Below are 11,014 nucleotides of genomic sequence, written 5' to 3'. Positions count from 1 at the left end.
CTAATTGCGGCAGTGATTTATGTGTTATCTATATTTCTAACCAATGGGCTTTTTTGTTGGGAAAAATGTAAATTTATATTAAATCCAAAATGATACAACAATAAACGGGGCATACCCCGCAGCTAGAGAAAAGCAAAAGCCTCTCTAATACAAGAAGGCCTAGATCAAGATGTTAAAACAAATGCAACAGGTGCGCTTGTCTATACATAAGAAATTTAATCTTGCTAATAACCTCTATTACAGAAAATTGATAATCTTCAAAAATCAGCTTGTTCCTAGACAGCCAGATGCAGTAGACTGTAATTGCTATAGCCAGGCAACGGAATTTTCCTTGAACACCTGATGTGGATCTGCCCCTAATTAAAGAGTCAGTAATGCGCTGCAAAGAAGTGAGACACCTGCGGAAAGGAGCCAAATCACGAATGTGAGCCCAAACTTGGAGAGATTTCCTGCAAGAAAAGAACAAATGAGTATTTGACTCAGCCTCATTTGAACATAAAGGGTAGAGAGAACCCTTGTTCAAAAAAGCAGTTTTGTCAAGAGTAAGCAGCCGATTCCTTTTAGCAAGCTATAGAATGAAAGACATCTTAGGGGGATTGCTGGGTTCCATATAACAGAACATCAACTAACAGTAGGCTTGACACCTCTAATGTATTCATAAACTTTGCCAACAAGCAATTTTTCATTGGTGCTCCAAGATTGAATTCTCTTTTTGGCCTCTTCCGTACTTAGCTCTTTGGAGATAATAAAGTCCCTTATTTGAATGATTTTCTTTATTAAAACTGAATCTGATGAAGAAGTATTGTAATTCCACATATCGCTCCCTCTGAACCCACCGAACCCATAGAGAATCTTTCTTACAATGAAAGTCCTACATGATACGGAAAAGAAGCGCAAGGTTCCAATCCTTGATATTAAAAAGGCCTAAACCCCCTTCTTTTTTCGGAGAACAAACTACTGACCAAGCAACCAAGGGCTTGTTTTTGCCAATATCCGCTTTGCCCCACAGAAAATTACGGCACAAAGCGTTGATCCGGTCCAGAACAGATTGAGGCAAAGGAAAAATCCCCATCCAGAAATTCACAATTCCTTGAATAACTGCTCTGATCAACTCTAGCTTACTTGCATAAGATAAAGACTTCCTGCTCCATTCCTGAATCAGGCCAGTAATCTTGGAAAGCAAGGAAGCATAATGACATACATTTAATCTAGATGATAAAAGGGGAACACCCAAGTATCTAAAAGGGAAGCCACCCAAGCTAAATCCAGTAAGCTGCTGAATATGAGAAAGCTCATGAGGCTTAATACCGACTGAGTATATGACAGATTTATCAGAGCTGATGGAAAGCCTTGAAACCTTACAGAAGTGTTGAAGCTTGGCAAACATAGTTGACACAGAAGGGATATCTCCTCTAGATAGAAGCATAATATCATCTGCAAAAGCCAAATGAGATAGATGAATACCTGCACAGCTGGGATGAAATTTAAAATTGGCATCATCCTTGAGGATGCTCATATCTCTGGAAAAGTACTCCAAACAAAGCACAAATAGATAAGGGGAGAGAGGATCCCCTTGTCTAAGACCCTGTTGCCCTTTGAAATGGCCATAAATGGATCCATTGACTGCCACACTAAAGGAAGTGGAAGAAACACATTCCATGATCCAAGTACAGAATTGGGCTGGGAAGCCAATGAACTTAAGCATCCTGTGACACCCTTTACCCCACACATATATGTACTAATAATAAAAGAAATAATAATAAAAAATTAAACTTAATTCAAGTTTTTAAAACGTATTTAAATACAAGCCTTTCAAAAGGGTAGCAGACTCACATTCACCTTTTTAACATCATCATAAAACTTTTCTAAATAAATAATAAATTCACTTCGGCTCAAACAAGGCCATCTATAAAACCCTATATCCCAATGCCACATCCTATCAGAGCGTTGGGTCCCGACGTCCTTCAGCACATGGTTTCTCAAAGCAATTCACCTAGTCATTTGCTCCCCCGAACACAAAGTTCAAGATCATCACAGGATCCAAACACAAACAACACACGGGAAGTGAGTTATCACATTCCTAACTAATAGAAAAACAAGACAACTAGATATACATATCATATAAATCAAATAAAACTTAGTTACACGTAATTCCACCACTTTGTCATTCAAAGTTCACTTTTCAATCATCAATCACATTACACAAGAATCACACGCTCTGATCAAGACATAATAACACATCAATTTCATAATAAACAATTAGCACGCGCATGGAACAGTTATACTAAGACTTAAGCCTATATGCAATGTGGTACCATGTTAGTGAAAAACCACCTTGGGGCGCTTAGGAGTACATAACAAGACACACCAAACAATGAGTTTGTCAGGTCACTCTCACTAAGTAAGATCATAGGGAGACCAGTCAGGGTCACGATGTTTTGCGAGAATGCTCCAACCATATGGGATCAGCATAGGCTTAAAGGAGCACTCAAACCCGGTGACCCCCAAGGCCTACACTCCGAAGAGTCCGTCAAGGCCTCTCCCTCCTGATTCAGGTCCAACCCCTAAAATCATTTTAGCACACAGACACTGCTCGTGAATTATACAATACCCATGACCTTACACTCGTGTGTTAAACACGTACAACATATTGCGCTACAATTTAACACTAGTTCCTAAATAGGAAACCTACACTTTCTCTTTAACACTGCGCATTTACACTTTTCTCAAGATAACACTGGTCGGGTTATTGTACAATTCACAGCTTACAACACAAATAATGTCACATCAAGAGTTAATCGCACACTTATTCACAACCAAAACTCATTCACAATTTCACATCTCATAATGTCACAATCCACCATCGCATGTTTTCACGTATCTCACAATTCAACACATGTTCTACTTTACACTTTTACTCAATCTCAATAACAATATTATAATCTCAAGGCAACATATTATTCCATAATTCATAACATATTTCATTTATAAACACTGCTCATGAATTATACAATATCACGACCTCACACTCCTGTTTCAAACATGTTTAACACAATTGCGCTACAATTTAACACTGGTTCCTAACTAGGAACCTACACTTTCTCTTTAACACTGCGCATAAACACTGGTCGGGTTATTGTATAATTCATAGCTCACGATATAATTAATGTAACATCAAGTGTTAACACATCCACTTATTCACAATCGAATATCATGTCCACACTTTAACATCTCATAACATCACATCAACCATCTCATAACATTCCCAATGATATTCATAAGGTACAACATACACATGTTCATGAAATTTAACCATAATATTCTCAAACTCCAACACTTAATAATTTTTGGAATCATACTATAACACTCTACAATATTATTTACATAAATTATTAATATAAATAACTACCTCTATATCTATAAACTAACATACATCATATTGAATCACAAATTTCAAAGTAAGCTTTCATTGCACAAATGCTAAATAATTATATGAACACTTTGGTCAGTTTCAATTATGATATTAATTTTTTTTATTATATATAAAAACCTAAACAGCAAGAAAAAGAGAAAATACAAAATAAATATCCCTCTCTAAATTTCTCCTTACTTTATTTCATCAATTCATATTAATTAGAAAAAATACTCGATTTATAGGGTTCACGCTCAACACAATAGCATATCAATTTTACAAAAATTGGTCTGTCAAACATATATAATTCACTTTAATAATTATAAGGATAAAATAAAAATTGTAAAAACACCCCAAAACTCATTCCAATTGATATCTCTAAGGATCCATACTCATGTTCTCACTAATTCCCAATTGTGAATAACTCATCTCTTACCTCTAAGCGGACTCACGTGTCTTCCGACAGCGATAGCAGCATCTCTAGCGGTTCTTTGAGATTCCTTTAGTTATTCCGCCGACTGCTCCGATAGAATTCTCAAACGTCAGAGAGACGGAGAATAGATTGAAACCTCCACTTGTATTGTCTTCATGCGATTCCTTTTTATCCCTCCAAGAATATTATCTCTAAAATCCCAACGGTGGAAGTGTGCAAAATTGAATTTTGAACAATATATCCAAATTTCATGAAAATCCAACGGTTAAAGAAACCGGGATCGTAATTTTACTGAGACTATTTTGGGTTTCTGCGGAAAAGGAAGAGGCTACAATGTGAAAGGTATTTCTCTCGGCTAAAACATGATATCAAAATTCCCAACGGTGAGAATGCTTGGAATTGGGCTGTAAACGTAGTGCTCAAATTTCACGACGATCCAACGGTAAACGAGTCTGAGATCGTCATTTTTCTGAGGCAGATTAGGTGGCCTGCGGGAAAAAGAGGATTTTGGAAGAAGAAAGAAGAAACGAAATTGTGAGGCAGAGGAGGCTGAGGAGTCAGTCTGAAAGCTGACCTAACATGTTGCTATTTATAGCTAGGGGCATTTACGACCTATTATTTACTCTATTTATTTATTTATTATTTATTATTTTATAAAAACAAACTTTATTTTATTCTCTATCAAACAAATAAATAAAATATCCTTTTTATTTTCTCTCAAATCATTATTTTAATTAATAATTATATCTCCTTATTTATTTATTTATTTATTTATAACATCTCATTATTTTTTTTAAAACTCTATTTATTTATAAATAACAATCCTTATTAATCTAGTTTACGAAAATTGGGATGTTACACATCCAATCCAAGAATTCCCAGGAAATGGAATCATAAACTTTATCTAAGTCAATTTTGAGGATGCATATCGGAGATGATATTTTTCGGACATATTTGAGCAAAATTTCTTGAACTAGGAAGATGTTGTCCATCATCTTTCTGTTCTTAGTGAAGGCAGTTTGAGATTCCCCAATAATAGTCTCAAGCAGCACTGGGCTATGCGGTTGGCCAGAATTTTAGTTCTAACCAATGGGTTTATATCTATGTAATGTGGCTTCAGACTTGGTGACAATCCATGTAGTTGTGGCTCTAGACTTCGTGACAATCCTCTGTAGTAGTGTTATCAAGTCTTTAACCTCTCTGAGTCAAGTACTGTTTATGGTTCTTTCTTCTACCGCACAAAATTCTTTATGGTTCTTTCTTGTAACAAGCTGAATAGTAGAGCATTGCTAACGGTCTATATAAGTCAAATTTATTAAAACAATATTACAATAAAATATTAAATTATAACTTTTGGACTCATCACACCTTTTAACATTGACATCTGCTGATTTTCTTGAGTTTTATATCATGGGCGTATGCAAATACTGACTTTGATGGGGTATTTCAATACTGTTTGGCAGAGAGTAAAAAATGTATAGGTGAAAATAAGATGAATGAGTGAAAATATGTGAAAAATAAAGTAAAAAAATTGTGCTTGATTGAATAGAAATAGAAATAGATGAGTGAAAATAAGAGAAATAGTACAAAGCCTTTGACAAATTTTAAAATCATTTTTACTATGATCTTCTCTACCAAGTAAATAATAATTTTCATTTGTCTTTTCCAATTTCTTCTCTTTTGATGTTGCCAAATATTGATTTCCCATGGTTAGAGTTAAAATTAAAATTATTTTGTTAGCAGTTGGGCATACCAATCACACTTATACATACTGACAGTGGGACGAATTGAGTTGAGATGTCAAGGAAGACTTTTTATGTCTTTTGTTAGTAATGCTTATGTGATGACGGGGTTTCTTGAAGATGGTTCATGAATTGGGATAATCATTGTTGTAGAATTTGGTTCTTTAAAATTGCTATAATACATTCCATCATTACAACAGATAAGTAGGGAAATAAAAAATCCTGCAAAGTTACTAAGAGCTGATTTTTTTTTTTTTTTTTGCTTTTGTACAAGTAATACAATGAGATCCGTTGGATGTAATGTAAGGTTAAGATTGTTGCAGGAGGGAGCTGTATAGAATTCCGTGTCTCAGGGTATCCCAACTCCTGTTTCACATCGCTCCCGTGCGTTCATGACAACATTTTCTGGACCTTTCGGACCTCGATTGTAATATTTTTTTTTTTTTTTTATAGAAAAAACAACAACAATGCGAAATAGAGATACAGGCTGTTATCTAAATTTTCTATTTTAATAATTAATGAATTAATATTATAAAATATTTATATTAATTATTCATTATTATTAGATTTTGTTTTATCCAATCAAATTAAGTGAATTTATTAAATAATTAAATAAAATTATATAAACTTAAATGAGTAGACCTTAGCATAAAAATCTTATTAAGTTACCAAGGAACTATCAATCGAAAAAGAATGACAATGTCATCTGATGAATATCTGTAGAGATCTCACAATTAGATAAAAAAAATCTAACTACAAATCTAGTATTTTATCTAATCTCTGTTAATCAAACATGTTGTAAATAAAAATTAAAGCCAACAATTTGGCCAAAATGTTTTTTCTTGGGTATTCTCGATAAACCAGTCTTAACAATATACATATTGTTAGCTCTTGCTGTTTTCACAGTCAAACTCTTGCCTATTAGTTTTGATTCGATCAAACCATAAACCCTAGCTAGCTAAGTAGCGTTCGAGATGGAGATGGAGATGGAGATGGAGACGGAGACGGAGGAGAATAATGGATTATTGAATTTACAGGCAGTGGCACCGGAAATGTCCGGCGAGGGATTTCCATATGCGCCGGAAAATTGGCCGGAAGAGGGTGACATTTGGGGATGGAGAACTGGGCGGAGAATTGTCGCAAATCGTTCCCGCTTTCAGGATCGGTATCTGTATCTGCCAAATCGACTAATCCGTGCCTTGAAAGAGGAGAAGGAGAAGGAGAACCCAGGGTCAGGGGCTGACTCAGGCCCAAGCTCAAGCTCAATCCGAAGGCAACAGCACATCTTTGCTAGCAAGCTTGCTGTTGAACGCTACATCAAGACACATTTTCCTGATGCGGATATTGATGCCTTTTTTGCTTCCTTCTCCTGGAAGATTCCCGCTCTACGATCCAATGGTCCTTTCTTCTCTCTCTCTTTTCAGATGTTGACTTTATCTCTCTTTTTTGTTTAACTCCAGGACATTTCGTCATCTTCATTTTGATTTTGGGGTAGGGGTTTTCTCATTTCTTGCTTTAAAATGCGTCAGTTTCGTTTTTTTACAATGTGGATTTCATGGTAATAAGCTCCCTGCTTAGTGCTTAGTTCAATTGCCCTGTCGTTTTTTCTGAACTGAGTTCGTATGTGTACTTCTAATTGTGATTACACTATCATGAATACATACAGATAATAATTTATTTAATTACTTAAAATAAAGATTAAAGTTCTTGACATGATAGTGTATGGGTATATGAATTTTATTCATGCCATAGTTAAACGATTTTTGCTACCGACGTCTTACAAGAGACTTGCGAGGTTATATGCAATATAATGTATTGGTGTTAAATTGCGGTGATGCAGCTGCAATTGCGATACGGTCACGGTGAGTTAAAAAAACCTTTACATTCTAGTGGTCTAGCGGCAATTGCAACCAGTTCTTAAAACCATTATTTTTCATCTTAGTTGTTATGGTGTTTTTCTTTTTTCATATTTTTCTGTGACCCTCAGCATGCAGCACCATACTGTTATGTTTAAATTGCTTATCAAGATGATATCATATTGTTAAATAACTACCTATCCTGTTCTGCATCACAGGCAATGCAGTTCCTGTAGCTGCTGTACCTCTTCAACAGATAGCACAAGAAGCATATGACTCCGACTCTGAGGGCGTTGTCAAGTGTAAAGCAAGAAATAAGAAGTGCACAAGTCTGGTGTTAGAAGAAATAGAAAAATATTCACCGGCCATGCCTTGTGATATCTGCTGTTCTGAACCTGGGTTTTGCCGTGATTGTTGTTGCATTCTTTGTTGCAAAACTGTTTCTTCAGCTTATGGTGGCTATAATTATATCAAGTGCCAAGTGAACGTAGGTGGGGGCATCTGTGGCCATGTTGCTCATATGGAATGTGCTCTTCGATGTCTATTGGCTGGCAAAGTTGGAGGAAGTATTGGGCTAGATGCCCAGTACCACTGCCGACGCTGTGATGGGAGGACTGATATGATTTCGCATGTTAATAATGTTATACAAACATGTAGAGCTGCTGATTTGGATGCTGAAATTCGGAAGAAGATTTTGAATCTTGGTGCTTGTCTCTTGCGTGGTTCACAGAAACCTGTTGCAAAGGAGCTGCTGTGTCGTATTGAATTGGCCATCTCAAAGGTATCTTTGAATGGTTTTTGGGTAATAGAAATAAAAATCATCTTGCTTGTTCTCTCTTGCATATTGTAAAGGCTTATGACCAATTTGATAGTTTATATCAGCTTAAATGTGGAACTAATCTTGAAGATATCTGGAAGGAGGATTACAGTTTTGTAGCTCATTCTGCAGGTAAATGTCCTCTCGTATTATCTGTGCTTGTCTATTTTAACTACTTTCCATAGCATTGGTTACATGCTTTTAGAGGTGCAGCGCAGAACTGCAGATGTCTGGTTTCTGATAGACCTTAGAAACAGAGTGACCATTTATCATCACTGACTTCTGACAAATCTTGTACATTCAGTTAATTGGGTGTATATAACTTATCGTATTGAATGTTTATTTATCAGATAACGGCAATGATGTGATGGAAGTTATGGAAGTTATGGTCTATGATGACCCTTTTGAAGTTAGGACAGGGTTGGAATCTTATGATTTTCTACCTCGTTCATTAAAACTTGAGTCTGAAGTTGATCAGGTTCTCCAGGCTCTTAGAAAGTCACAGGAGCTTGAATATAAGGTGGCAGAAGAAACACTTCAAGACCAAAAGACTTACTTAAAAAGATTGTATCAGCAACTGGACCGTGAGAAGTATGAATTGGCTTGTCAAAACTCATCTACCTCAGATGTCTCGTCTAGTGCTGTAAGAGAAAGAAAGGAACAGATAAGACGGGAGGTGGCAAAATTTGAAATCATGAAAAAAGTTGCCAATGGTTTTGGCAGGACATCCAATGATATTGTAAAGGAACACTTTGGCTTGAAAGTGATAGATTGAATTCACAAATCATTCGAGGTTGTGACAATTTGAATTTTTTTTCCACAGATTTTCCTAGTCTTAGCCTTATTCATTGCGGCCTACATGGTTCTTTTGCCAAGCAAAATCAAGTGACATTTGTTCGAGGGACTATATGAATTTGGTTTGCTAAACAAGATGTAGTAAGTTCAGTGTTGTAGAAAGCACAATGCTGGTCTTTGCTGCTGTAATATGCTACCCGATAGTCAGCTACTAAAATAATCTGTCGAAACATTTTGATAAGGATTTTAAAACTAAGCAGCAAACATTCTCTAAAGCATAACTACTAGTTTTTTGCACTCACATTAACCCTTAAGAATTGAAATTCAGTTGTAAAAATAGTTCCCCCCCCCCCCCCCCCCCCCCCCAATTAAAAATTATCCATTTTACCCCAAAAAAATATCGATCTAATTTTTTATTTCCTAGGTTTCCTTCTAGTTCTCTTCTTCCTTGAATGCTCGAAATCATACTACTTTGGTTTTTTAGTTTTCCCCAAGTTTTATTTTTTTTTGGTTTCTTTTATCCAAATATTCCTTTAAAATCATGCATATAAATTCATCTAATATGAATTTATCACAACCCAAACTTGGACCTTTGTATGTCCCCCCATGTAAACAATCAAATCAAAAAGCAATTGAGAACATCGAAACACAAGTGTATGATTCAATTGACTAATTTTGAATCCAATTCATCCTTTATTTTCCTTGAATCCTTTTAAAACTAAGCAATGGGTAAACTTTAGCCGTTTAAAACCATTAAGAACAAACAAAATCAATTGCTAAACAAGAGTCATCAAGCGGTCTCTCTCAAGTGTTTAAACTTGTATTTACACTTGATCATAAAGAAAAATCAAATCCCATTTGTTCGCAAAAGTTTTAAAAACTTTCCACCATAAAATAACTTATCTCTCTAAAATATATAATAAAATAAAGTTAAAGAGAAATGTAAAAAATATGAAATTTAAATCTATTTAAAATTAAACTCCTCTCGCTTAACGCACCATAATAAAAAATTTTCACACGTTTTATATTAGTATTTCAAGTGTGTTAGTTGTATCAGATAAATATATTTTTTGAATAATTAAATTGTTATGAATAAATATGTTTAATATATATTATGTTATGTCTAAAATGCATGATTAATATCATGCCATCAACTTTTATCCGTTAAAGTTAAAAAAGTTGCCTACGTGACACAGAGGGACAAATTTGTCACAAAATTAATTGCCAATGTGGTCATATTGATTAGATTGAATGAAAATGTCAGTAAAAAATCATTTTTGGACGTAAATGTTAGTAAAATTTTGATGGACCAAATTGTTAGTAATTTTTTTCTTAGAGAAAATTGTCAGTAATTTTATTTGGACATAAATGTCGGTACTTTCTTTTGGAACAAAATGTCAATCACAAAAAAAATTATGATAGATTTTGGTCATTTGGATGAAAATAGTTACCAAATTTGAACGATAATATTAGTAATTTCATTTTTTATGGGTAAAATATAATTTTATAATAGATTTTCGACATTTTTTTATCGTTACAAGCATAACGTCACAATAATCACTTAGAAAAATAATTTGCAAATCGAATAAAGAATTAATCATTAGCCTCATTTTTTCTTTTTCTTTCTCCTTCCTCTCCTTAATTTTACTTAATCATGTAGGGACAAAATTGACTATTTATCGAATAAAGAATTACGCAACGCAAGCATCTAATTAATGCAAAAACTGTTGGAATTTTTTATTCCAATAATTAATGTGGGCTAAAATTATAAGACAATTATATTAGTTATTTATCATTAGTGGGTTTTATTTTATGTGATCAAATTAAGTGAGTCCATTAGACACTTCCATGGCAAGAGTGGCTAAAGTGGTCAAAATCTCGACACAAGAGTTGGACTGAGTAAAGCAAAACAGAAATGGGGTGATAGGGATACCAAGGAAACGCTTGGAGGAGAAGGCA

General features: G+C 34.7%; 1 protein-coding gene across 1 annotated transcript; it reads left to right on the top strand.

Annotated features, from left to right (window-relative positions):
* Window positions 1-6,361: 6,361 nt before the first annotated feature.
* LOC114394887 lies at window positions 6,362-9,319 on the top strand. Its single transcript, XM_028356570.1, has 4 exons — window positions 6,362-6,985; window positions 7,662-8,224; window positions 8,326-8,392; window positions 8,611-9,319. Exons 1-4 carry the CDS (start codon window positions 6,562-6,564, stop codon window positions 9,033-9,035), a joined length of 1,479 nt encoding a protein of 492 aa, XP_028212371.1. The 5' UTR covers window positions 6,362-6,561; the 3' UTR covers window positions 9,036-9,319.
* The last annotated feature ends 1,695 nt before the right edge of the window (window positions 9,320-11,014 follow it).

This window comes from Glycine soja, chromosome 18 (assembly GCF_004193775.1).
Source record: "Glycine soja cultivar W05 chromosome 18, ASM419377v2, whole genome shotgun sequence".
NCBI lineage: Eukaryota > Viridiplantae > Streptophyta > Magnoliopsida > Fabales > Fabaceae > Glycine > Glycine soja.
This window is presented reverse-complemented; position numbering and strand designations above follow the sequence as displayed.

What these genes read in the sequence shown, in the direction of transcription:
- LOC114394887 (XM_028356570.1), top strand. Translation starts at nt 6,562, where the DNA reads ATGGAGATGGAGATGGAGATGGAGACGGAGACGGAGGAGAATAATGGA. An exon ending in TTGAATTGGCCATCTCAAAG is followed by an intron (nt 8,225 to 8,325) that starts GTATCTTTGAAT and finishes AGTTTATATCAG; the next exon opens with CTTAAATGTGGAACTAATCT. An exon ending in TTTTGTAGCTCATTCTGCAG is followed by an intron (nt 8,393 to 8,610) that starts GTAAATGTCCTC and finishes TTTATTTATCAG; the next exon opens with ATAACGGCAATGATGTGATG.